Here is a 27,812-nt window from a genome sequence, read left to right as displayed (position 1 = left end):
CTCTCCATGGACTCCACTGCCTGCAACAGGAACTGGGACACCCAGTGCTCCTAGGGACAGCTATACTCATCTCTGGATAGGTCCCTGTATTGCAGTGATGTTGACTGTTCAATTTTTATTACCATTGGATTGGTCAGGGAAACAGGTTAGGGGAAACATATACGTGGTGCAAGAGGCAAACTCTTGCAAACTCAGTTACAAGAGGCAGTTTGAGGCATTGGTTATGTTGTGTTCCTGTGAAATGGAGATGGCTGTCCCATGGTCACACCCCAGGGAAGCAGAGTACTCTAGGATGCCCCAGTGTGGACCAGCCATAAAGCCTGCCATTCTGAGTGGGAATAACCAGTGAGTGCCAGGAAAAACTATTCACTAGACTCGATGAATTCATAGTAGCCTTCCAGCTGGAGGGGCAATAGGCATGTGAGTGAGGAGACATAGGAGCAGTAACAACAGTTACTGCTGTTCATGCTGCAGGTTTTACTGTTTTCCTAGGATAATTTTTTTGTATTTGTGTTGCTTAATTGGTACAGTGTAATCTAAAACATTTACACACCATTGTGGACAGAATTTTCCGGCATCCTTACCCTCACATACCTTTTAAATATGGGTCTTAAATCATCCTAGTGACTTTATGCTGGGCTGAATTTCAACCTGGATGCCTGAGATGGATTCTTTTTCTGTCCTTGGAAGCATCAGCATTTAAGTGGCTGAGTGGATGGACTGATAGTGGGAATTAGGACAGCAAGCCCTGATTTCACAACATGCCAGGAAGAAAAATCAGGTAAGAGTAGTATAGCATCATAGTCTGGTTCTGCTTTTCATCTTGGCTGCTCTTCACAGAGAGAAAGCAGAACAGCAGAGTTTGCTGGAAAGCATGTTCATTTTCACAGCTTTTTTGTGTGCTCATCTGCAGTTTAGGGGATTTAGTGATCCAAATGAAGGTGGAACATATTCTTAACCTCTCCCCAAGCCCAGGCAATGTGTGTGAAAACATATACACCTACATGTATTTTTTTAATTATAGCTGAAATAGTGAGAGAAGACTTCTTCACTGCTTGACTTCTCTTCCCTGAGAAAGTTTAGACTTTTCCAGAAAAAAATGAGTAGTTATAATGACAGGTGTACTGGAATGCTTTCTTTCCCACTATATTGGATCTAAAACCTTTGTAGTGGACAGCTCTGGAAACATCCCTCTCATCCTTTACTCCTAAGCACATGTCCAAGGCCCAAAAGCTTTCATAGAAAACAGAGATTTACTGCTTTCTAGGTTGTCCTAGGAGTGTTGCATTACAATGTCAAACCCGAAAAGAAAACCACAGTAAAGAATTTGTTGCTAGCAAAATGTCTGTATTAAAATACAAAGAAAACTTTCCTGTTGGGAACAGTAATTTATAGACTCTCTTTTGTATTTGTACTAACAGTCCTGTAAGTTCCATTTTCCAAACAGACAACAATGTTCTTGAGGAATAAATTCCACCACTGCCATTCTGAAATGACACTGTCAGCCTAAAAACCAAAGAGGTCAAAGATGATAGTACCGTGCACCCTAGCAATATTCCAGCATCGTTACACTGGCTTACTGCAGTGTGTCCCATCAGGTTAGGGTTATATCTGGACACTGCTTGGTGATGGCAAGCTCACCGTGCTTCCTATTGTGTTTGAGAAGGCAATGATTGCATTGGAGCCCTTCGTGTTCTTGTTCATACCCAAGATGTCCACACTGGTTTGCTCACGCTCAGTTTTCCTGAAGATATTTTTCATGGTTGACTGAAAGTTATTGGTGACAAAGCAGTAGACAATGGGGTCCATGCAGCTGTTGAGGCTACTCAGAGTCACTGTCACGTGGTAGACGAGGAGGCTGACATAATGGGGCATGTCTGGGTTGATGGAGATTGCTACCTGTCGCACATGAAAAGGAGTGAAGCAGATCATGAAGATGATGAGGACGGTGATAAGGAGTTGCACAGCCCTCATTCTTCTCTCCCGACTCTGGTGCATGAGGCTGGGCTTGGACAGAGCACACATAATCCTGGTGGTGAAGAAGATGATTATGATGAGGGGGAAGAAGTACTCACAGACCATCAGGACCAGGATCTTGGAGAGGCAGCATGCAGCAAACTGTATTGCCATGGTCAGGATGGAGAAAGTCACCACAGTGGCAAAGATCCAAATGAAGACGCAGATCCCCTTGGCACAGGTGGGGTTCCTCCATTTACGTGAGGCCTCCACCTGTACGATTGCCAGATAACGATCAACGCAGATGCACGTCAAGAAGAGGATGCTGCAGTACATGTTGACAAAGTAGCCAAAGATATGAACCAAGGAACAATTCAGGCAGTCCCCTGCACTATAGAACATGATGATCCGGACAGGCAAGGAAAAGCCCACCAAGAGATCAGTAACAATCAAGTTGATGGTGTAAATAACAGAGGTGGTTTTTGTCTTGGTACGGAAGCAGAAGACGTACAGTGCCAAACTGTTCAGCACAACACCCACCAGGAAAATTATGGCATTGACTACCATCAGGGCAATCCACAGGCTGTAGAATTCTGTGTACAGTTCTTTGTCGGGGTGGATGAACTTGGAGAACAAGTAGATGCTGGAGTTGGGTTGCTGGGTGGAGTTGATAGAGTCAAGGGCTAGCAATTGGGTGGAGGAGGTCGGCATGGTCACTGACTTGCCAGTGATCTGGAAGAAAAGAAGTAGAGGTATATTGATGATTATGTCAGCATTCCTTAGGGCTCAAAATATTGTCACTAAGAACATTTTAACAAACCTATTTGTACATCTTCAGTAGTTACGTATATTGCTGTACTCTTTGAGTGTGTTATCTGTCAATATAGGGTTACCAATAATAGCTAGGGAAATACTTGGGTTTATAATTACTGTCTTCCAGCGGTTCCAGATGCATGTTTTGGAGAAGACACACAATCCCCATTTCAAGTTTCTCTTCCTCTGCCCTGTGCAGAACTGGTTTTAAGGCCTGAGCAAGAACAGAGAAGTAAACTATGCTGAGGGGAGCAAAGCAGAAGGGAAAGTCAGGGAGACCTACACATTTTTGAGCCAGCCACATGTCAAATAGCTCAGAGAAATAGTCAGGATTGCTCAGTCCAAGCAGGGTGCATTGATGTTCATGCAGGGCACAGGCCATTTTCCGCTGTGACAGGGAGTGTCAGGCCAATATGGAGCTCCTACCAAGTCTTGTTTCCTGAACATGGTGCTTATTCTTTTGAGTCCTTCCTCCATTGGAGCAGCTTCTTCCTGATGGGAGGTTCTTCCTGCCCTACCATGGGAGCAGGATAGTGCTGGCGGCCAGAAGACATTTGCCCAACCTATTGGCACAACCATAGCCCCAGCATCTGATTCCTTAAATATCACATCCCTTCCCCAGGTGATCCCATTAGATGCAGCAGCATTTTCAGGAACTGTAAGACTTTTGCTAAAATCAAAGGTTGGCTCAATTTTCCAGGAAAGCACAAGCAGGTTGTGTGGCATCTTCTAGAGATCTGCACTCACAGCAACAGCAGCCAGGAGATTTCAAACCAAGGGCGTCAGCTGCTACTTCTGCCAGGGTTTGACAGTTTAATTTGCAAATCATTCCTGACTTACACACTATTTTAAACTGATTTGTATATTAAAAAAGATAAAAAAAACCCCAATATATACAGAGACTTGGCTGAATAAAAATAAATGGTTGAAAAATGTCTGGAATATCTCAAAGCAGCTGAGCAGGACTTTGAGGTCAAAAAAATTGTCTTGAATCAGCAGAGAATGATGCTGAAAGACTTGAGTTATGAGGGTTTTAAATCCCTACTACCAAAGAGCCAAGTGTGGAAGGGCTAGGAGACAAGGAACAGCAAACACATCTTCCAGTGCTCACAGGAACCACTGTGTGTCTCAATGAGGAAGGACTGAATTGCTAAGGGGGTCTGGATGTCCAGCTCCCCCAGGCATGTCCCATCCTCTGGCAGCTGGCTTTCTGCCTGCACTAATTCTTTTTGCTGCTTATGGGGATTGGAAGGATGGACCAAAGGTGTCACATTGCCTGTGAGATGCTCCAAGCTGTTGGTGGCCATATAGAACACAGAGGAAGAAGCTACCTAGGTCAGAAGCCTTCCATTGAGAAGTGGGTCCTCAGGAAAGTTCCTGCTGGCCAAAAGCAAATATTTCTCAGGGACAGTCCTGAAAGTGCCAAAGGCTTTTCCTGCTCCACCAAAAGCTTGCTTGTTGGGCTAATGAACTACAAATCCCTGCTAGCCATAACTCCTAAGCTCTTGAACACCTCCATACCTCCTGACAAAAGCAGAAGGCTTCCGGCTCTCTGGGATAAAGAGCTGGGGAACTGAGATTTAGGAGAGGAGATTCCCAAGTCTCTGTGCATTTGCTGGACACAGCACTACTGATATGTCTCAGCAGTGCTGAGCAGAGGGGAAGGATCACCTCCTTCAGCCTGCTGGCAATGCTCCTCCTAAGGCAATCCAGGGGGCTTTTGGCCTTCTTTCTCACAAGGGTGCATTGCTGGCTCATGTGCAACTTGGCATCCACCCGGATCCCCAAGTCCTCTGCAAAGATACTTTCCAGCTGGTTGGCCCCAGGCTGTACTGGTGCATTCCTCCCATCCTGGTAAAGCCCCTGCTGAACCCTCTTCTGTCTTTCAACATTCCCCTGAACAGCATGGTCCCAAACTGGACACCTCACCAGTGATGAATTGGAGGTAATAACTCCCCTCCATCTGCTGACCATGAACCTCCTAATGCAGCACAGTATGTACTTTGTATTTTCTGCAGTGCACACTGCTTGCTGGTTCTTTTTCAGCCTAAGATCCACCGCGATACCCATATCCTTTTCAGTAGAACAGTTCTTAGCCTGTTCTGGTGAATAGGATCATGGGATATGACCAGGCAGGCTTCTGTGGAGGACTGAGTGACCCAAGTGTGGGTGCTTTCCTGCCCCTTTTCATTTTGGAGAGGGCTGGGAATGAAGTATGGTTGGTAAATGTCAATGTTCAAGATCAAGAGTCTTCATGGGATGCTACACCCTAGTTGTAGTTATTCTGTATGGTTCATTCAAGCCAGGTGAGCATGAAGCAGAACATTTGTTGAGGAAAAGCAGAGATTAGGACTGAGAATTTAGAAGACCAGGTATGAAGTTCCCTCTGGAAATTCTTGGAGAAGGGACATTGCCATCATGACGGAGCTTAGATCTGTTGGCCTGGAGTCTGCTGATTGGTCTAGTTTCTTCTTGCCTCTCATCAAGTCTGTGGAAGTGGTGTAAAAGAAAAAGCTGGGCTTTAATATCCTTGAACTTGGAAGGATATTTATAATCAAATGGCAATTTGTTCTGTTTAGGTAGCCACTCAAGCCCAAGTAGTTGAGTTCTCCATTGGAATGGCTGGTGCTCAACCATAAAGCGCTCCTTAAATCAAACTCAGTGCCAGATTATGCTGCGGGACTGAAATCCCAAAGCCTGGGGTCAGACCACCTGTAATGCCCCAAAGATCTGTTGGGCAAAGAGGAGCAATCCTAACTTCTGTCCACTTTTGCACTTAGGCCATCTCCAGCAGGAACATCTCATGTTTTACGAATGACCAGATTACCTCACTGCACTGAACTCCAGTGGCAGCCAAAGTAGCACACATGTTCACATTATTTTGTCTGGGTCTGATTGAGCCTGCAAACTCCTGGGGTAGAGCCTTGTCTCTTTACACTTTGTGCCAAGCACAGTGTCAGTGAATAACAGGAAAAACTGGACCTAAGGCTGGCTGAAGGTAGTGTAGTTGCAAAGTCTGGCACCTGGGAAAGGTGCATGAGGAAGATGCAGAACACTGGCCTATTTTCTAATGATTTTCTAATATTCTCTGTCTGATCTTCTCTGTTTGTTTGGTTTGCTCTTTAATTACAAAAAACAAACTGAAATGAGCAGATGCCTGGATCTGCTCCTAGATTTCTCTTTGCAGATGCTGTCAAGAGGAGCACTGTGGAAGCCACTGCGCCAGGGCAAACCAAGAAATAAAGACTTTGTTGCCCCTCAAGTGCAGCATGTGAGCTTGTATATCTGTGTTTATACAGGTAGCTGAGCAACGGGAGAAGACAAAATCACCCATTCCATCCCTTAGCATGCCCTAGAGTGTTCCGAGTTGTGTATGCGTTTGTCTTCTTATTTGTAATTCTAAAGCAGCGGCTCTTTGCTCTGATTTTACATCTTGTTAGTAGCTTGCCTCCACTGAGAGATTTTTCTTCAGTCTCAGATCCTTTATCATCAACACCTGATATTCATCTTACATTTTTCCTTTCCTTTTTTTGAGCATATACAGTGTGATGGCTTACGTAGTCACCTCTTCCACTGAGCCCCATGTGCACTGAAATAAACTCCAGATAGAATAAACAGCTAAAAAACAAGTAGCATTTTGTTTGCCAAATTGAATATGCAAGGGAGGAGCTGAATTACACTTTGTGCCTTTTCCCAGTCCATCACTGCCCTGTCAGATCTCAAAATCCAAGCAACTACATGAAAGAAGTCCCAACAAATTTAATTAATTACGAAGATTTCCTCACTGACAGCCTGTGGAAAAGCTGTCTCTTGGGCTGCAGTGGGAAAAGTCTTCCTCTAATCACATTGTTACTGATGGATGTTTGGGTGAATGGCCTTTTCCTTTCTTTGTGGGACTGTCCTCAACGCATGGCTTACAAGCAGAAGGGATGGAGAGCTGGACTGGCAAAGCAACAGCATTCCTCTGAGTGCTTTTAGTGAGATGGAGCTGGACCAAACCCCTGGTTAACAGCTACTAAGTATTTTTCCATTGTGGGTCTCCAAGCACTTGACAAAGGTATGTTGCCCCATTTTGCAGCAGACTGAACAAGACACAGAATGGCAACGTGACCTCACATCTGAGAAAAAACAAAGATTTCAAAAAATTTCCAATTCTTCCCCCTCCCCTCAGTCAAAAAATAACGCCAACTAGGTCTCTCCCTTTTCCATCAGAAATACTCATTCAGGTATTAAAGTGAGTCAGTTCAGCTACCCATCACCATGGAGTGGTGGCATATAGCAGCCAGTGGGGTCATGCCTAAATACATGACAAGCTTTGCAGCCTCTGAAATCCTTTATTTTGCTATTTTTCATATTATTTATTGCTTGCAGCTTTGGCATGAGCTTATGCAGAGCTACAAGAACCGCAATCACCTTTGCTTACATAGCCCTTGTGCTAACACCCTTCCTAAAATCTTCAAAGAGTTTGGAGCTCAGCCTTCTTCATACCTAATTTAGCTCTCAGCCCCCAGATTTCCATGCAATCCCTGTTTCTCAGAGCTGCCAGTCTGCAAAGCCCAAGATGGGTAAACATGCATCCTTCTGAGCGCTGTCTGACCGCGCCAGTTGGCCTATGCTGTTATATTATACCTCTCAGGCTGGATTTTGTCTGTGAGACTGTGGGTAGCATTTCCTTAAAAGTACAGCAGGCATCTGGGTAGAAATGGGATAAGGGGAGGGACGGAGACTGGAAGTTGACCTGGTTTCCCTCGTTCTGATAAAGGTCCCTGCTCAGCACTGGGAGAGGAGGACTTGCTCTGAAATACTTTCTCATTGTTGCATGACACAACCAATTCCATCGTTCTTGGGCCAAATAGGAAACAGATGGTTGCTGTGCTGAAACCAGGTCCTGCAGCCTTTTCCCTTGCTTGCTCACAGCTTGGCATCACACTTGTTCATTTAGCATGGGCAGCTCAGTGCTACGTCTGCCCCAGAAGGATATCCTTGACCATCCTGTATTTCGTTCCACCCAGCTTTTTACTTGATGTCAACCTTACGCCTCACCCTCCACTTGCTGAAGTTAACAGGGTTCACTTCCTTGACCCAAGGGACTTTTGGATCTGGCTCATCAATTCAAGTAATGGGATACAAGAAGAAAAGGCAGGTCAGGCAACTGAGTTTTGTCCTGACTGCTCTCCAAAAGGGTTATTTATTGGTGTGTGCAGATAGGATCTCTGCGTGCGGATCCAGAGACAGAGAACAAGAGAGCCATGCACTGGGATTGGAAAGATGAAAAGTGGTATTTAGTATAAACAGTTTCAGCTTTTCTCATCTCCCTGTCCTGAATCAGAACATCTGATATGGCAACCTGGCTCCTCTATCATCCCCCCTGTCCCCCTCACCCTGTCCTGCCTGCTCGTGTTACTCTGCTGCTTGGGATGGCAGCCGCGTGTGTTTAGTTTTGCAGCCTTTCCGTGTTTAAAGTTCCTTGGGTGATTTATCATTGTATTTATAAATGAAGGGTTAAACTCACTCTCTTTCAGTTTAAATTGTATGATTCTCCTTCTGGCAAGCTCTCGCTCAACTCTGGCTCAAACTGGCCAAATATGGTGTTTTTGTGCATGTCGCGGACCTTGCGCTATACGTGGTAGAGTTTGTTCTGTGTGCCTCATGCTTAGCCCGGGGAGGGTGGGTTTGCTGACAGCGGGAACTGAGGGAGAAAGGGAGAGAAAGGGAATGAATCCAGCTGCTGAAAGGAAAAAGCTGGTGCCCATCTAGCTCTCAGGTTGTGAGAAGAGAGCTCATGTCTGGGGGGAGAAAGATCCCACCCTGAAGCAGAAATGGGGCTCTTCCCGGGGTGGCCAGATCCCGTATTTGCGGGCATCAGATCTCTGCTCTCACTTGATTCCTAGGCATTGATGTCTCCTAGAAGCCTCCAGGTCTCAAGGTGGTCGGACAGAGTGTGTGAAACACCCAGCTGCTGGGGAATTGCAATTAGAAATAGTCAAACCCGGTGCAGAGTTGGATTATTCCTTCCTCTCCAATGGCGTGGAAATAAAAGGTGCTTTGGAGACACAAAACACACAGTTCTGTGTCAGATTAAATGACACCTGCTCTCTTACGGTTTCATGTCTTGCAGTGGCTCGCAGGGCTGGATGAATGCTTTGCCCTGGTTGAGATGTTTATTATAACTTTTTCCCATGTTGACACTTGGCTGCCTTAATGAGCACTCACGTTCCAGCTCTTCCCTTGGCTCCGACACTTGTTTGACTTTCTCCTCTCTTTGCAGCCTAATTTCCTGAAAATTGAGGTGATCTTCCCCTTCTGCCAAATTTTGGTTGAAATTAGCCAACAGATTGAAAAACATTAGGAGGATGGAGGAAATTAGAGCTGACAAACACACAAGTAGGCATTGAGGGTGATCCTTCTTACCTCTCATATGAACCTGCAAACAGTTTGCTAGCACTCTCCACCACACATCCTTTCATTTAGGTCTTATCCCCTGCAAATTCAGAATTGCTTTGGCATTGGAATAGTGCAAACAGGGCTCATGACTTCTTTTCAAAGAGACACCATTGCCTGCTTCTCATTTTTTTCCTGAAGTGAAATAATTTCAGATTTACACCAAATCGCATCTTCCTCATGGCAGAACCAGCCTGACCGGGGACAGATGATAGCTAATTCCCTGGTGTCTGCACTGGTCAGCCGTGGCATGCTTGCCCGTATGTAATGAGGAACGTGATGGTCAGCAACTCCTACTTTGTCCGGTGGTTTGAATGGTCACGTGCTGAATTACAGCCTTTGTCTGGGAGGAGAAAAGTGTGAACTTACTTTGCACAACAGCAAGAGGGATTAACCCCTGCTACTGACTTTTGCATCTCTAAAGTTGCCTAGGAAAATCAGATTTCCCATCTGACCAAAGGAAAAGCTTGGATGTCCAGTCCCTGTCATATCTAGGGGTTGTCCTTCAAGTCATGTAAGTAATCACAGACTAAGGATATGTGGAGGCCAATAAATGCAATGTTGGTTGTTGGGCTGGTGTTGCTGATGTGCTATTGAGCCATTTGCCTCCTGCCTGATATGCCCAGTTAGCCTACATGTTGTTCTTCATCTCCAAGGGCCTGCTGTGGATGGGCAATGGGTATTGCCATGAGTTGGAACTAGATGATCTTTAAGGTCCCTTCCAACCCAAACCATTCTGTGATTCTATGAGTTGTGATCTGAGCTCCACCCACCATGTTGTGTTCAATGCTGTGTGTGCACATGGGTGGACCTCATGCTCCACAGCAAGCCTAAGGCCCAAATCAGGTCCTCTGAGCATGAGGGATTCAGATGCCTGGTTTGGTTTGGGACAAGCAATAGCCTGTGGGTGCCCAAGCAATAATTTAGCCCAAGGCATGAGGGATCACCGCCAGTTAGAAGGGGGAGAGCACAACTCTCCAAACTGCATTCCTCTTCTTCACGGAGCAGAGTGACCCAGATGGGAGGGAGGCCACTCCTCTTGGTCCAGACGACCACTGTCTGCATCTAGGCTTGAACCTGCTGCTTAAAACCAGGTGACGGATCACCAGTCCTGGACACTGCAGAGACAATCTATTTAAAATTTGGAAATATCTGCATGGTCCTCTCCCAGCCCTGTCCTGAGCATGCATGGAAAATATGGAATGAAGCTCCCAAAGATACACGGAGCACAAAATTAATGTGCCAGCAGATTTCTTATGAGCTTTTACCTCCTCTACACCCATTGGCAGCAGTAATGCCTCAGCCTTTGAAAGAAGGAGCACAGATGCAGTTGTATAAGCAAACAAGGAAGTGGAATTGTACACACATTGCCTCTCTAGACCTGCAAATGTGCAACCAGCAGTGGTGGGCACCCAGAGGTCCTTCAGCAGGTCTCTAACGAGGCTTGCTAGTACTGGTCACCTTAAAGTGCTAATAAAGGGTTTATGGCTCCACTTGCTTGTTTATACCACACTGTGTAGAAGAGTCCCTCCTGAAACATTTAGACATACACAATGCCTTATTGATACGGTTGCAGTTTTCATATCCCTCTTTTCTGCATTACCAGATCATGGCCTTGGAGTGACATAAATATTAAGTGTCTTGGTGAATGCTCTATAAATCATGCTGTTAGCATTTAAAAGACCAATATCTCATAGCCTGTCAGGGCTAGTACCAAGTGCCATCTGTCACGAGGGAGCATGGAGTGACATCTCTGCAGTACATGCTGTGTATTTCTAGCTCTGATACCTTAAGAGAAATCAGAGCATGACTTCCTGCATGTATCCCTCTCTGTCCTTTGTGAACCAGTACAATGTGAGGGGAAAGCACATTATTTTTTGGGAAAATTTTTCTCCAAGAGGGTTTAAGGTGGTGTTGTTTTTTGTGTTTTTTTTTTTGTTTGTTTTTTTTTTTTTTTTGTTGGTTTTTTTTTTTTTTAAAGCTAACTCTGGAAAGAAACGTGGATTTGGAGTTTTATAGGTCCAACCAGTACAGATGGATTTATGCATGTCTTCTTGGGAAGTTGTAACAGTACTAGAGAAATGCATTTGATTTTATTGGGATTACAGTAATCCATCTAGCATTTCAAGGGGTGCCTGAGACAACAGTGCTAGAAATATCAGCTTGGAATAAAAGCTGTCCTGGCTATGTACAAAGAGAATCCTGCAGTGAGAATTACCATATCGGTACATACAGGAACTTTACAGGCAAGTGCAAAAAACATTGCGGAAGATTAAACTGAGCAACATCTGGCCTGTGCATTGCTGCTTGCTTCTGAAAAGGAAATTTTTAATTGCAAATTTAGTAACCTTTGAGCGCTTTTCCCTCTTTCTGCCTTTAGCTGCCTGCTTGCTCTGTCCCTTGGCGAGAAGCCTGAGAAGGACAAAGCGGGAAGAGCAGCAACAGAGGTTTGCTGTTGGGGAATACCCGGTGCCCTGCATCACCCAGGGATGCAGGACAGAAGAGATGGTACTCACCCTCCAGGGAGCACGGGGAACATAAGTGACACAAATGCAGGTAGGGATGAAGGGGCAACGCAGAGGGGAGGGGGGTCAGGTGCACCATGAGCAGCAGACCAGACCACTATGGATGCAGCTCTGCAGCTCAGTCCTCACTTCAAGTTGTGCTGCTTTCTTGGCTGCAGGGAGAAACTGAGGCACAGAGCCATGCTGGGGCTTGGCCCAGGGAATGGAGTGAGATGGGAGACCTGGCCAGGGAGCAGATATTTTCTGAAGCAGCCCAGGATGGATAACCAAATCTTAAACGTTTGGGAGACTGGTATCTGTGGTTTCCTTTGCTAAGCATTGTGCTCCCAGTGCTTTCAGGGATTTGCAGGTTTTGGATTTTCCAGGTTAACCTGGAAAAACTTTGAGCTGTTAGTAGTGTGTTGCTATGAAAGCAGGGGATATTTCTGAAGGACCCTGGTTAATGACCTTGGAAAGGATCTGTTTCTCCTTAGATTGACCCAGCAAATGGATTCAGAAAAAGAAAACAGCATCTTTCCTAGAGCTGAGCTCCCACCCTGCTGAACGGCCAAACAGAGGTAAAACATCCCCAGTCACAGCTGACCGCATGCCAGGCAGTGCACTGTCTCCTCTCCCAGCTTCCAAAACCTGCCTGAATGCATTTTCCCAGAATTTCATTATGCCTGGGAACACACAGATACAAACAAGACATCATCCCACTCCTCACAAGAGCTGGCTCAGTACTTTTCAAGGGGGTAAAGCCAGTACCTTCATGCACTTTTCATCATCCCTCATCTCCTCAGGAAACAACCAAATATCACAGCACTGCTCCAAAACGCAAAGGCAGAGGAGCTCACAGCAGGGGAAGCCTCTCACAGCCCCTCACAGCTGCTGGTGCAGTCGGGCTCTCCAGGTTGGGAGATGAACTTCCTGATGAACTTCCATGCACACCGCAAGGGCAGAGCCAGGGGCTTCGCAAGCTGTTCATGATGTGTTCGGTGCAGGACCCTCTCCACCACCATCCCCGCCAGGGTTCCCTGCTGCAATAGCCATGCTTTCACTCCGGACTTGGGGTCCAGTCTCCAGTGATTCTGTCCTGGCCCCCCTGCTGTCACCTCTCCAATCCCATGCCCCCTCTTTCTCTCTGACCAATATCCCAAAGCATGCACTGCAATCGTCCCTACAGCGTATTCCTCCACGATGGACTGACTTACCTCTGGCCCGATCTCCCTTCTATGTCAGAGTTGCTGCCGGTAAGAAAATTTCCTTGTGGACCTGAATGCTGTCTCCCCAGGAAAGAGACATCTGTTCCTACAAGCAGAACAACTGGAGTGACTACAGAATATGAAGAAATGCCTAATCTCTCTCTTGCGCTCTCTCTCCCCCTCTCTCTTCTAAATATAGCCTTGCAACTAATGGGAAAAAATACACACTACCAAAAAAAAAAAATTTCCACTTGTCTTTAGTGTTCAGAATTTCTCCCCAAACATCTGGCTCCTTGCCCTAAATGTCTCTGAAATTTGTGAAGTGCTGGAAACGCTAAAGAGGGCTCCAGCCGTCCTCACGGTGCTAATGCCTGAACATCATTAGTAAACTAATACTGATGTTCCTGCCCCCCTCTTGTCCCCTCCCCGGGTCAATTTTCCTGCGTCTCTGTGGGAACAAAATCTCCTTGCTGAGAACTCGCCAGCTCAAGGCCACTGCAATGCCACTGGGCCACCACCGTGTGACACAAGAAGAAAATACGTCTCTTTTCATCTTCCTGATATGAACTTGGATTAGACAGAAGCATTCCTGGCAGTTGCAGGAAGGTGCTGGACCAAATGCCACAAAGCCTGTGACATACTTTGAACCATTCCAACTGTCCAGACCCTGAGAAGAAACCTGGCACAGGGAGACAAAGGGTGACCCTGCACACTTTGGTGATGCTCTGGCTGCAGTCATTTGCGAAAGGGCTTAATAAGACCTGTCCAAGGACTGGGCTGAAGTGGCGGAATGGAGATGAGTCGAGGGTGGAAATAGGGAGTCTGAGGTTCCACTGAGGAGCCCCCAAACATGTTCCTCCATCCTCACACAGCCCTTCCCTACTGGTGGTAGATTCATTGTATCAGGTCCATCTCAGAGCGAGGATTTAAATGTCTCTTCTCCCTTGGGTGCATGAGAAGAGATTGAGATTGGGCAAAGCGTAATGAACTATCCAATTGCTGAGATAGCTTCAAAGCACATGGCCAGATCAGCTTTCAAGATGTCTCTGTTGACCAGTGCCGTAAGGACCCAAATCTCCCAAATCCCCCAAAATCCCACCTCATGATGGGATACTTCTCTAAATTGGGTACAAAAAAAAGCCCTCTTTTGTGGGGCTTGCACAGATGTTCTTTCCAGGAGGGTTTATAGTAGCTTTAGATGGAAGGCAGAAAAAAATAAAGTGAGAAGTTGCATCAAATTTAGTTGTTTAGAAGAACAGGGAGGATGGATGATGGATTTTAGTGTCAGCCCCTGGACTGGTCTTTTCCCTCATCCTTTAGATAAAGACAACACTGGTGCCAATGCAGTAAACATGCAGGATATGGCCCGTCACAACACAACAGGATCAACTGAGAGGCATTGAATTCCAGGTCAAGAGGCCAAATCCATAAATAGAGGAGAGGTAAACTCCACAAATGCGTGTCTCACTGGAGCACAAACAGTAGCTATGGTTATTAGAGAAGGTTGACCTCATTTTCTGGAATTAGTTTTTCACCCTTGGATCTTTCCCAGAAAGACTGAGCTGATCTTTTTTGTCTGGTTATTTTATTGATTTTCTATTTCGAATTTCCTCACGAGGGGCAAATTCTTCCCCCAATTTCAGGAACATCCTCCTTGACTTTTATGTGCCCCCTGATGCAGGCATCCCGCCTTTCACAACTGACCTCCGGTACTGGCACGTGCCTGGGCTCTCGTCTGCTTTTCACTTCATTATGACCAGGAAAGCAAGTTTGATTGGAAGGCCTCCATGAGTCTGGGTAATAAACTTGCCTTCACTTCCTTCCATCTTGGGAGTTGAACAGGGGGAAGAACAAAAGAGAAGAAACCAAACTATAGTTCAACGTTGGGCAGGGTGGATGAACTTGAACCCTATCATTCTTATAGCCTATGGTGGCAAATGCTTACGTTTCCCCCAGCCCATCAACAAAAGTTTTGTACTTAGACAATAGCTCTTTGGAGTTACAAATGCAAGACTGAAAGAAAGAGGAGACTTTCCTCCAGGATGAGACATTGGTACCTACGCTCTGTTCACCTGCTCAGGGACTGCCTGGCCCTTCCTATGTGAGGACCGTCTTGGTTTTGTGCTTCTCCGTGATGCATGCGAGCTTTGTTCCCATCCTTGTGCACAGAATAATGAGTGCCCTGCACTCCTCCACTATCCCAGCCTCTCCCTCCTTGCTGGATTTAGAGCTAGACTCGGAGTGGCAACAGCTGCAAAGTTTCAAGTTGTGCCTGAGATAGTGCAGAGCATGCCATATTGGGAAGCAGATGCTGCTGTTAAGGTGGAGAAGGCACATCCGGGCTCAGGGCCATGCTTTGTCCCAGACGCGGTTCCCACACTTCACTTCAGGAGGAGTTGCAACCGTAGCCGATGAATGAAGAGCTGCTATCATATCTTGATTTTCAGTCATTTATCACTCTCCCAGAGGGAGGGGGAAAGGAATGAAAAAAAAAATTGAAGCTTTAGGGAGTGGAAAATTTTCAAGCTTGTTTGCTGAGTATGCAATAGTATTAAATAGCGCATTGAATGCCTTGAGATTGTAGGTGGAAGAAGGTATTGACTTAGCTGAAATTAGGAAAAGTAATAATAGTTATGGCAGAGAAGGATGTTACTGGCCCATAATAACTCCTAGCAATCCCTTAACCACTCCATGTAAAATAGGAGTGGGACAGGGCTCTGTTTTCAAGTCTTCTGTGGCACAGAGCAGCAAAGCAGGAGGCCAGACGGCTCTGAAGGAGGTGGGCAGAAAGCTGATACCACACACCACCCTGAGGAGATGTCTTCTCCGTTTTTGTCAGGAGAAGGGTATATTTTCCAGTCCTTTTCAAAATGGGGCGCTGAGCATCCCTTCATCCTCTGCTGCTGGGGAAGAGATTGAGATTGGGCACAACGTAACAAACTATTGCACTGCTGAGATGGGCTCAAGGCACATGGCCAGATCAGCTTTCAAGATATCTCTGTTGACCAGCTCTGTAAGGACCCAAACCAGAATCCAGTATCTGAACATGTCTGGGTTTTTTAGGATATTGAATGTAGGCTCTGTTATACTGAACAGATCCTCACAAATTAACTATCTCTTCTTCAATGGTGAAGGAGATCTTCTACCCAATAAGGTCTTGGACCCAGACCCGACAGAATCAGAGCTCAGAAAATTGAGGAGCCTTTACGATGACTGCATGGAGGAAATCAAAGAGTGGGATCCTTATTGTGCAGAGGACAGTGAAGGGTAGAACCTTCACTGAGCTCTCTGGAAACCTCTTTTTATCAGCAGCTTCAGGGAAAGTGAACTCACATGCCCCTAGAACACCTCTGTTGAACATTCTCCCATTTTCCCTCCAAAACACATGTTCCTGAAACATTTTTCCACTGTCTTGCTCCTGCAGCAGGAAGCAGGAGAACCAGGAGGAGAAATGGGAGCAAGTAATGCCCACAGTCACGACAAACACACGCACACATGAGCCTGTCCTCAGAAGACTGCTCGCAGGGGAGGTTGCCCAGCTGATGTAGCTGCAGGCTTGAAGGAAAGGCAACATTAGATGGGCTCTACTCCTTGCCAGGTGCGTAAACCCTTTGCCGTGGCAGAGAAGGTTAATGACATGGAGGAGAGTCTACATCCATTTTATCCTCCCCAACTGCTCTTCCTGCTAGAAAAATCTTCCGCGAAAGAGCTCAGACCTTAATAAATGCTGGAAAACATTTATGTATGTCCCTATGACATGTATTCCCCACACGTCCTAAATTCTTGATTCTCTACGGTCTCTAGGGCTATTGCGGGATGCTGTGAGTCAGACACAGAATTGACCCAGAGAGTTGTGTTGGTTCTCACAGATGGACCAAGGGTGGAGAAGTTGCTGTGCTGGACCCCCTTCCAGAAGTCACCTTTTACAGAGGATAACTGCTAGGAAAGCAACACATGGCATTTGGTTTAGGGGGAAATCTGTGGACACTGAGACTCTCCCCAACTATGTAGGAATTTTCCTCCTTGCAAGGGGGCTTGTGCTTCAGTCCTATCACACTTATTGTTAATGAGTGGGACGTACGTTGCCTTCCCCTGGAAGGAAAGCCTTGGACAGTAGTGTGGGAACTTTGTCAAAGGACGAGAAACAAAACACTGGCTTCTGTCCCAGCCCTGCCACAGACTGTAATGGAGCAGAGCAGGGATCTGGCAGGTGCTGCCTGATGGATAAAAGCACCTGCCCTAACTTTTACAGCTCCCTGCCTGCAGTGAGGAGAGGGGAGAGAAGCTGATATTTGGTGGGAACAACTTGTAGCTATTTTGATTTTGTAGAGCTGAGAAGGACCAGGAAAAACTCCTTGTCCTACATCCAGATTTGGTCCTGCTTGTGCTGTGGGTGGCAATCTCCTTGCCAGTGATGCACAAGGGTGGAAGGCCTTGTGGACAGCCATGGGAAGGAGCTCAAGGGCTGGATTTGACCCTGCAGGACTCCATTTTCCTAAGCTGAGTCAAAATTGGCCCTTGCAGGGATGCCAGAACTCGGGCAGGTGCAGCAACCCCGTGGCAGAGGGAGAGGCTTGGGTGGCTGCAGCAGGGTCTGCAGGGAAAAGGGAGTTCACAGGGGATCAGGGCTGAAGGTTGTACCTTCTCCCTCACTCAGTCCTGCTCCATCACCAGTGCAGGAAATGGCTTCAGCTGCTGGGCTATTGAGAGGTCATTCTCTTGGTGATCCAGACATGCCATGCTGGAACATCTGGGAGATCAGAGACTCCTTTGGGATCTGAACCCTGAAACATTCATGATGTCTATGCGTAAGGTGGTAGCTGGAGGGGCTGCAGGGCAAGATCAGAGCCCTCTGCACCGAGCCCTAGATGGAGCCTGTGTCCCTGTCCTGCAATGCTGGGGCAGAAACACCAGAGGCAAAGAAACATGAGCTGCTTCTGCCTAGAGAAGGAAGGCTTGGACCACTGCCCCTAGTCATGTTCAACACTCCCAGGGCTGATTGCCTGACTCTCAGCATGGACAGCAGAGGCTGTGGTGAGCTGTAAAAGATGGTCCAGCTGCCTCTGTAATGGCATCTCAGCAGGGCCCAGAGGCAGCTGCACCTACCCGACATAAGAAGCTCAGCAGACAGCAGTCACAGGTGCTTCCCAGCGCCTGCTGGATGTCGCTCACTGTCTTCAGAGGACTGCAAAGGCCAGAGGCCACCATTTGCATGTAGCCCTGCCTCTGAACAGGCTCCCCATCTGCGTGTTTATGCAAGGAGGGAGATCAGACAGTCGCCATATGGGGGCCTCTGCTGATGGGATCCAGCCGCGATTTGTCCGTTTGATGAGGAACAGGGCAAGACAAGTGGTTCCCAAATGACGGTCATGGGTCCTGTTGGGAGAGTCAGGCACGGGGGAGAAAGTGTGCAAGTGACAGTTTCCTGTCTGTCTCCTGCATATTCGGGAATTGACTCTTCTGGCCATTGCCTCCCTCTCCATTTCTCTCCTCAGGCCATGGCATTTTTTCTGATGGACCTGCTGAGCTGAAAGGAAAATGAAGACGGCACAAAGACCAAGCTGCTCCTCTCAGTGACCCTGAGGTCTCTCCTGGGTGACTGGGTTAGAGTACATTGGTCCTGCCTGTCTCCAGTTCTTGCATGACAAGGGATGTGAAGTTAGATGTGCCCCATCCTGGTGTAAACGCACCCTGTGGGGGTGAGACAGGATACCTCTCTCCATCCCAGACTGCCCAGTTCACCACTGCTCTCGCAACAGTGAGGTTTCTGACAAGGATCCTCAGTCAAGGCACCAACAAAATGAGCCGCAGAAACCCTTTGGCCGCCCAATAAGGCGTGTCGTATCTCCACTGCCCCTTGCAATCCAACCAATGTTGGGATCCCTTGTAGGGTCCCACTCTGCTCTTTATCTCCCCCCAACCCAGCTCTGGCCAGCAGCCACCTCTTGTTCTTCTTTTGCTATTTTTTCAACATTTCAGGAGCTAATTGCCAAGAACACAACGTCCAGTGTCATAACCTCACTGCGGAGCTCTCCCCATTCCCAGCGAAGTATTTCCTGCCAGATTTGTTTGTCACTGGGCACATAGGGACACTGGTGCTTGGAGGGGAAAACTACGCAGGCAGCCAGGGCTTTGGCATCACTTGGGCACATGTGCCCTGGGGAGGTCAGAGCTGAGCAGAGCAGCTCTTGACCAGGTCTGGCTCGAGGGCTGCAAAGCAGGAATCATCAGGATGCTTGGTGTGGCTGCAACTGGGATGTGGCTCGAGGGTGGTCGAGAGAGTCCCCAGGCAGCTCTCAGCACTCTGCTCTTGCATTTGAGGTGGGAAGCACAGCGTGGCAGGGCTGAGCCAAAAAACCTTGAATACAAGGTGCGCCGTGCCTTGCAAGGGCATTCACAAACACATGGCAAGGAAGTGGCGGGGACCTTAGGGGAGCAGTCTGGTACCTCCACCTGCTCTGATTAGCAGCAAGCACAAACCTGGTAAGGGGCAGCGGGGTGCTGCCAGGGCCGTCTGTTCAATGGCCGGGGTCCTTTGCTGTACGAGCAACTTAGCCTGCGAGGAAGGACGCCTGCAACTCAGAAAATCTGGTCTTTGGACCCACACTCCTCAAATGGCTTTAAAGACATCCCCTCCCTGCTCTCTGCAAACATGCTAATCCTCCTCTCTCATCCCCTTTGTTCGCCTGGTTTGTAAATACGGTGGAACGGGTCAGGACAGGGCTGTCTTTTGTTAGACATGCACAGAGCTCAGCGATGCTCTGATCTGGAACAGGGCAGCATAAATCTGATGGATTATCATAGGAAATGCCACAGTGATGAAAAACGCTATAGGAACAAGAAGAAAAGGAAGGGCCCCATTTGGAAAAAAACCCCACTCAACAACAATGAAAAAACCCCATCTGCTGCTGCCTGGTTACAAGTGATTCCTAAAATTGCAGCCTCTGGAAGAAACTGGTAAATTTGCTGATTTTTTTTTTTTTTCCTGTTATTTTGGAGGGGGTGTTTTCCTTTGTGTTTTCAGCTGTTTGGAATTACAGCTCCTGTCCCTGCAGGCAGTCCCTGCTCTCGTGGCGAGCTCTGTGCAAGGGGCCTCAATGGGGACAAAGAGCCACTTCCTGGGGAGGTGCCTCAGTTTCCCAGTCATTGAAAGAACCCCTCTAAGCCCAAGGTGCAGACATGTCTTATGAAGTTTTCATGAAGGGAAGGAGGGAATCACCCGTGTGATTTACAGGGGGTTCTTACTGAAAATCACAATGCCAGAATAATCAATTTTCTCTTGAAGACAAATGGGTGGGCAGTAGAATCCAGCAGGCACTGTTTGTGGTGGGGGTGGGTTTTGCTGTAGGATCATGGACCCTTTTGTCTCTCACATAGGGCAGAGGGAACCTGCTGTGGACCTGAGTCAGGTGGAAACACGATTCAGAAATCCTGGGGGATATTTTCTCTGCCTGGGATGAGGTCATGGACATGAACAGATTGTCACTGCTGGTTATCAAGGAGACCTTGAGCTCATTGAGGTGCGGGCAGTGGATGGCATGATGGAGGGAAGACCGAGACACTATTCCAGTTTGTGTTTATGGCCTCAAAGCAGATTTTTTTATCAGGGGCAAAAGCTCAACCTGCTGCTGAATCATTGATTTCTGTAACTTCATCTTGCTACTGATAGCTTCAGTCTTTGTTACGTTAGGTATTTGACATACCCTTTGCATTGTCTGGTGGGATTTTTTTCTACAAAAGCGCTATTAGTTGTAATAAATAGTGTTAAATGGGCTAGTGAAAGAGGCATGTGTCTCTGCCTTGGAAAAAGTGCAAACCAAAGCAGTGGGAATGACCTGAGGTCCAGCAAACATGACCCACCAGAACAGAGCAACAGAACTGGGCTTGTTTAGTCTAGAGAAGAGATGACTGAAGGCAGACCTGATAACAGGTCCAGAGATGTCTGCGGCAGCTTCCCTGGGAATGGTACAAGACGGGTTTATCTCACGGGGCTTAGTTCATTAATACAAGTCTGTACTAAATGACCAGCCTGGTTTGTGGTTGTCCCAGTGTAGAGACCTCCTTTGATTAAGAGCAATCCTATTGCTTGTGTCTTCTAGGGCAGGGATGCTGACCACACATCCCTGCCCTCTGTAATATAGCTAGAGCCACAGCAGCAGCCCGGGCAGCCAGAGGATCCCCCCATGATGCTGGGGCTGCCGGTTAATCCCATGGCTGTAACACAGCCTAAGAGGTACCTTCTTTTGGGCAAATTCTGCTGGCTTCTTTAAAGCAAAAATCCAGCCTGCTGTGGTTGCTAAACTGGGCCCTGCTTCTTTGGGTGTCTTTCCATTTTCCAAGAAAAATAAACCGCAGGCTCTGTATTTTTAGATATGCCATCTGATCACAGCTAGTCATATATCAGTCCCAATACTGTGAGTCAAGATGCTGAGCTCCACTGCTGAACTCCCTTGGGCAAGAACTAGTGGTTTGAGCCATCCTGAGTGTATTAATAAATCAGCACGTTTAAAATAATCATGCACTTTCCTAGGTAAGCTGCTCATGAGGAATCATACCGTTGGGATTTATTACTGTTAGTGTCTTAGTAGCTCTGATTCTCTGGGTGAACTTAATACTGTCATGAGTGGGAGATCAACAGCCCTGGTATGAGACAGACCTAATCTAGGCAGGGGCCAGAGGCAGCATGACTCCCCTTCCTTTCCCTCTCCTGCCAGTGACTCTGATTCCTGACGTCTGCCCCTTGCTATTTCAGTCCTGGGTATCCTTCAAGCAGCTGCCGGTCGGACTGAACTTTATGGTGGCTTCGTGCAGCAATGGGATGTGACAACTGGCTTTGTGCTGCTGACCTGAATATATGTGGCTGAGACAGGGGTGGGAAATGCCTATGCACTACTCCCAACACTGCCAAAGCCTTTTGAGGGTGGTGGCAGAAGGGGTAGCTTGGGGACAGCATGTTTCCCTAGGCTGTACCTTCTGCAGCCCTGCCCTGTGCAACCCTGTCCTGTGCAACCCTGCTCCGTGCAACCCTCATCCGTGCAACCCTCATCCGTGCAACCCTCATCCATGCAACCCTGCTCCGTGCAACCCTCATCCATGCAACCCTGCTCCGTGCAACCCTGCTCCACAGCTCAGTCCTGGACCCCGTTGGAAAGTATCTGCTCAACCGGCTTTGCGCAACAGTGCACAAATGTGGAGTTATTGGTGTATCATAAATCTGTCCCTCACTGGCTTTCTCTGGTCTTCACAAGTCTGTGTCTCTAAAACCAGTGCAGCCTGGAGACAATTTTCTGTGTGTTTGATCAAAGCAGCAGGAAGCCTTGAGGCTGGCATATGAAAAATGGGCTGCCTTGTTCCTGAAAGTTTATTTGCTGAGCTACTTCATCACTCTAATGACAATCAATTTATCCGCATAATTGGTAGCTGGAGACAGCATAACATGGCTTAGCAGCCTGGATTTTTCTCAGAGATGTATTGCTTGGCATATTCAACCAGGGAAAAAAGGGGCCAGCCTGGCTGCTGGGGGACTGTGATTCTGTGAGTGCCGAGCAGGTGAAACCCAGCGTGACAACCTCACTTTCTCTCTCCATCCTGCCAGAAGAGGACCCAGGGAGATGATGAAGTTGCACCTGGCTAAGTGTCCTGCTAATAACCCTGCTAATGCATTGGCCTCCCCGCTGAGACTGCTGCTGACAAGTCAGGCCATGCTGGTTGTAGGGGAAGGCACGCTCCACGTGTGCAGTTTGCACTGCCCATCGGCCGGCTCCTGGAGAATGGACAGACCAGCAAGACAGTGCTCATACACCCCACGGAGCGAGGGTCTGGTTGCACAGTACTGGCTCTGTGTGGTAGAGGTCTGTGCCCACCACTCCGCTATGTAAGCTGTTCACCAGCAATCTCCTGTCCTCTGCACCTGAATGCTAGAAATGCCTTTTTCATGTCATACAAGAAGTTGGTCGCCCTGCTGAGCTTGCCTCAGTGTCCTCTCCTGCTGTGCCCAGGTACCCACTTTACTATGTCCTTCTGGGTACTCACTTTTCGATGTACTTCTGGGTTCGTCAGTCTGAGAGGACACTGGTGGGTTACAAATGTCTGCCGTGGGCTCTGTGTGGGTCCGTGTGCTGAGAACTCAGTGCCATTTCACCTTGCTAATGCCTGCCTGCGGTGAACGAGCTACTCTTTGCAGCAAACAGAATTTTGGATAACCTCCACAGCATCCCCAGCCTCATCCATGAGTCCAAAGCCTACTGTGATAGCTTCACTATGGGCAGCTCCCCAAAGAGAGCCAAATCCATCTCTTCAGGTGTCCCGTAGAGAGGACTTACAACCTCACCGCATGCAAGGATGGGGAGCTGTCTACTGGACCACCACACCAGGAGCCATATCCCATGTTTGTTAGCCTTAGGGGGCATTTCCCAGAGCCCCATATTTTTGACAGGTATTTGTAGAGAAGGTGGCTGGAGCCATGAAGAGGAGGGGACTTTCGACAGTAAATCTTTTTGCACTGATGTGGAAGAAGTCATCCTTTCTGCTATGTGATAATGGCTGTAATGGTGCTTTTCAGGCTGTGATAGATGAGATGCACATCTTTTATGGATTATGCATAAGAGGTAATAAAGAATTCAGTTCCTCTGTGTCTATACACTAATGGTGTATTGATCCCAGTAAATATCACGCTGAGATTGAACGGCAGCATCCCTGGTTAGTGTCATCCTGACAGGTGACATCATTTCTTTGGGTGTCACAGCCAGCTCAGCCTAGTCCCATCTGACCCACACAGCTTTACTGATCCACTGTGCTTTGGCTGTGGGCTTCACTTTTCTATTATTTCCCTGATTCACCCTTCACCTCAGCACAACTACTTCTGTCTCTGGACTTTCTCATGCTTAGCTGGACTCTGCTGTGCCTCTCTAGGACTTACTGGATGGGAAGTGTTTCTCTGCTAAACCGTGAATAGGATTTGCTCAGCTATCCTTGATCAGTCGTTCTGAGCGGGAGCAAAATCTACAGCTAAAAGATACAAATGAAAATGCAAGTATGAAAACTGGAGGAGAGGTAAAAGAGAGAGCAAGAAGAGATGGCAGGATCCTTACAATATTTACAGATGGGCTTGCTAAGAAGCAGGAGATGTTTCTCAGAAGAGGCTGTAGGCTTTACCTTAGATGTCACAAGAGGTTTGCTAATGTGCACATTTAGGTAATGTATTGTCTCACCTAAACCTAGCAACTGGGCATTTATAGAAACCTGCTACAACAGTCCATGGTGTAAAGGAAAGTCCAAACAATGTGCGCTTTGTGTGTTTGTTAAAGCGTTACTCCCATGGGGGATTTTTGGCTCTGGCTTTAAAAAAGGGCTCAGGAATTTGGATGTCTCTGTTTTAGATGTCAGAACTCACATCTTCTTAAAGGGTGAGGTTTCCCCGAATGTGCTGAGCACCTGCCTGCTAAACATCCCTGTTTACGTGCATCCAGCCTGTTAAAATGCAGACAGCCAAAATCCCACAGCCCTTCTGACAAGCTGGAGTGTAGGATTTCTTCCCCCCCTAAAGGGGATGTAGGGGCAGGACAGTCTGCGCCCCTGCGGGAACCACGTCATCCCCAGGGCATGATGCACGTAAGGGGGAGCAGAGCTGCGGCGGTGTTGTACGTGCGTGTGGTGGGATTTATTGCTCTGTTCAGCAACCTCCCCCGTTCTGCTTGCTCTGCCTCGGGGAGAACGTGCTGTGAGAGATGTTTCATGTACAATTCCTTCCTTGGCCTTTGCCTCCTTCTTCAAAACGGGGGAAGGAAGACTTTTAGGGTGGTTTTGACACCTTTACGTTCTGAGAGGAGAAAACAAATGGCTCCCTGTCTGTGTTTTATCTCAACACCCTGGGGAGATAGGGAAGGCAGCTCGAGCAGAGTGAAGCAAAATGTGCTGAAATCGATTGATTATTAAAGTAGCTGCTCAATTGCATTGCTAAGTTGTCATGTGTCCTTGTAAGAAAGGAGGGGGGAAGAAGGGGATTTTCTTTCTAATTGTGGATTGGCTGAGATTTCTGTGCACTCAGGAGATGATGCAAAAGTTTCTTAGTAAAGAGGTGTCCACCAAAGGCAGGCTTCTGCCCTCACTTGTGCCGGTAGATGCTACAACATGGAGGTGGTGGGCATTTCTGCCTCCTTTCTTCCTCTGCTCAGGGAGGGATTTACAGAGTGAGCTGGGATGCAGCATTGCATCTAATCATGGGCAACAGAGGTGTTTGCCCTGGTAGTTTTCAATTGGGACTGTCATGTGCACGTAATTAATAGGGATTAAATTTGTATGCGCACTCTTTTATTTCTGAACGGGGGAGTTTTAGCTTTGCTGAAGGAGCTGCCATTTCAGGAAAAGGGTTGGCTTTTTGCTGAAGAAGAGAAATTGGCCCTGGCATGTGAGAAATGTTAGAAGAAAAGGTGCCTCGTGTTACCAAAACACAGCTGAAATGAGTCTGAAGAGCCATGTTGCCAATTCATCACACTCTGCCACTGAGTATAGTTTGTGTAAACGATGGGAAATGCTCTCTATATGATGTACTGCGGCCGGACACGACTCAGCTGGCAGCGACTGAGTTGGAGCTAGCGGGGCCATTCATCCCTCTCACCCACCCCAGCTTTGGCCCGGCCGCTTCCCCCATCCACACAGCACCCGAAGTAAGGACATTGCCATACCGTTTCCCTGGGGAAAGTTTTCTGCTTCTTAACCCTGTATTATAAAGTTCATTTTGAGCCCTCTCTGACCACATTTTCGTGACCTGAGTCTAAAAGTCTTGTGTCTAGCTCTGCATTGCTATACAGAGACACTTGCAGGATGCATTATGTATATATGTAGCTGTACTTGACAGAGGTAATCAGTATATGGAGGTATACCAGAAATACTCAAGTTTTCATGCAGAATCCCTCAGATGGCTCTGCTGACAGCCTGCTTTTTATGTATAGACATTTGTGTGTCCTCAGATGCACATCACTGACTGAGATAATGGACTAGCACAAATGCACTTTGTCATCCAGATGGATCAGTTCAGTATCTAGAAACACCCACATTTCCCTCGATGAGACATTCTCTTCCTTTCCACCAGCCCTAAACTTCCCAACGCTCCTCTACCCCTGCAGCATCCTATGTAGGAGACCATCCTCTCCCGTGTTGTTCCCAACTGTGTGGAGAAAAAACCACATCCAAACCCACGTGCTTCACTCTGGACCCGGCTTGCGAAGACTCCCATCCCTGTCCGCATGCCTCCAATCTCTCAGTCCAGCCGGGACCAGAGCACGCTGCCTTCCCCAGCTGCAGCTGGTGAAGCTCCCTCCCTCTCCCCCCTCGCTGCCTGCCCGCCTCTCCCAGCCCAAAGCGTGCCGCAGCCGGTACTTACACAGCCTGAATGAGAAAGCTCAGCTGCTGATCCCTGAGCCTGCTCCCAGATTCCTCGACTGAGTGACCGTGCGTTCGCTCCCCAGCGCTCAGTCCGACGCAGTGATGATACAGGAACCAGACCTCTTTGGTTTACTTTTACATTGACGTCAGTGTCTTTTCTAGCCTCCACGGCTCGTTTTGGTAAAAGGATGTCTTCAGGGTGGAGGGGAGGGGTTGGAAAGGGAGAGGAGTGAGGATGAGCTGGAGATGAGATTTTGTGACGTGGGTGGCCAGCGGTGGGCAGTTTTAGGGGCTAATGCTGAAAGAAGGGGTGCTTATGGAGCCCATGTTGACCCTGAGTGTAGATCATCACCTGGACGTGGGCATGTTGAGGACCTGACCCTCACATCTGCACGGAGAGCTGCTTTCCCTACTGCACCAGCACCCTGACTGGGAGCACGAGCTCTGCCTTCCCCCACCTTTGGCGGCTCTTTGCACCTGGATGCTGGTTCAAGGGGTGAGGGAATGCTGAGGGACCGAGGGAGGTCTGGTGCCCCTACACAATGACGAATGGACACAGCTGCCCAGTTGTGCTACCTCTGTGCCCAGGCCAGGGCCAGTGTCTGTCTCCAAGGGAACAGGGAGGTGACAATTTGAGTTGCTTTTACCACCTTAAAGGATGGCCTTACAGACATGGGCTCCATGGGCCATGCAGTTGTAGATAGGTGTGCACCTGAATGTGCCTGTCTAGGCATGTGGATCAGCCTTTTACAGGCTTACAGGTTGCAGCATCTCATAGTCATATTCAAGGACCTGAATAACTCACCTCTCCCTAGACCCTTGTAAGGTTGGAGAGTACTTGTCTCCCATGGAGATCCTGCTCTGTCAGGTTAAGGCTCAGATTTTATCCTGAGAATTTTGCTGCATGGTGTGCACATCCATCCCCCAGCCCTGTGCACCCACTGTGCAGAGGACGTGTGCCTGGACATGTTTTTGGGGCACGTAAAGGGCTGATGCTTGTGGGGGATTTGGAGAACACAGTCAGAAAGTAGAACCTGCAAATGTGATTGTTAACACTGAATTATTCACTGCAGATTAATCACACCTATGTTAAGGGCTTCTTTCTGGCTGGGAGCAAAGCCAGATTTCTTTGCATGGCCAAACAACTTCCAGGAATTCCAACGTAAGGCTTTCATGCCCTAAATGCTGACAGTTTTCTATTAGGTTCATGAGTACTCATTCATTTGGGTAGTGTGATGCAAACACTCGAGCACTCGAATGTTACAGCCGCAGGTAAGAGCAAATATGGAGTTTGCTCCAGTGCTGTTGCACAACCGCAATTAAACCTGTGCTCTCCCTTGGTCATGGATCACCTTTCTATGATGCATTTGTCCAGCTCTTAACGCAACTGATGTGTCATCTGTTGTTAGACCATCTGTATGATACCTTGATGCAAACCATTCATTGTAAACTCTTAGGAGTAAGCATTGAGATTAGTCTGTATGAATCCAGGCACCAGCCCTCATAAACA

At 47.7% G+C, this 27,812-nt stretch overlaps 1 protein-coding gene and 1 long non-coding RNA gene across 3 annotated transcripts in view; one reads left to right on the top strand and one right to left on the bottom strand.

Moving 5' to 3' along the window:
- The window catches only part of LOC142600292 (uncharacterized), a 429,271-nt gene extending 419,343 nt beyond the window's left edge, over window positions 1-9,928 (top strand). The window contains exon 3 of the long non-coding RNA XR_012833680.1: window positions 9,903-9,928. This is a non-coding gene — a long non-coding RNA (uncharacterized LOC142600292). The remainder of the gene's footprint in view (window positions 1-9,902) is intronic.
- GPR20 (G protein-coupled receptor 20) lies at window positions 1,327-26,394 on the bottom strand. 2 transcript variants are annotated; one of them, XM_010303228.2, is made up of 3 exons: window positions 26,301-26,394; window positions 12,929-13,025; window positions 1,327-2,688 (listed from the first exon to the last, which is right to left on the bottom strand). In XM_010303228.2, the coding sequence occupies exon 3, from the start codon at window positions 2,665-2,667 to the stop codon at window positions 1,606-1,608; it is 1,062 nt and encodes a 353-aa protein (XP_010301530.2). In that variant the 5' UTR covers window positions 2,668-2,688; window positions 12,929-13,025; window positions 26,301-26,394; the 3' UTR covers window positions 1,327-1,605. The 2 variants fall into 2 exon arrangements, with proteins under 2 accessions (XP_010301530.2, XP_075599365.1); XM_075743250.1 differs by lacking the exon at window positions 12,929-13,025 and having other exon boundaries at window positions 26,301-26,390.
- Between the last annotated feature and the right edge of the window lie 1,418 nt (window positions 26,395-27,812).

This window comes from Balearica regulorum, chromosome 2 (genome assembly GCF_011004875.1).
Source record: "Balearica regulorum gibbericeps isolate bBalReg1 chromosome 2, bBalReg1.pri, whole genome shotgun sequence".
Lineage (NCBI taxonomy): Eukaryota > Metazoa > Chordata > Aves > Gruiformes > Gruidae > Balearica > Balearica regulorum.
Note: the sequence above shows the minus strand (reverse complement) of the source record. Positions and strands in the feature narration are given on the sequence as shown.

Coding starts and splice junctions, on each gene's coding strand:
- GPR20 (XM_010303228.2), bottom strand. CDS start 2,667: ATGCCGACCTCCTCCACCCAATTGCTAGCCCTTGACTCTATCAACTCC.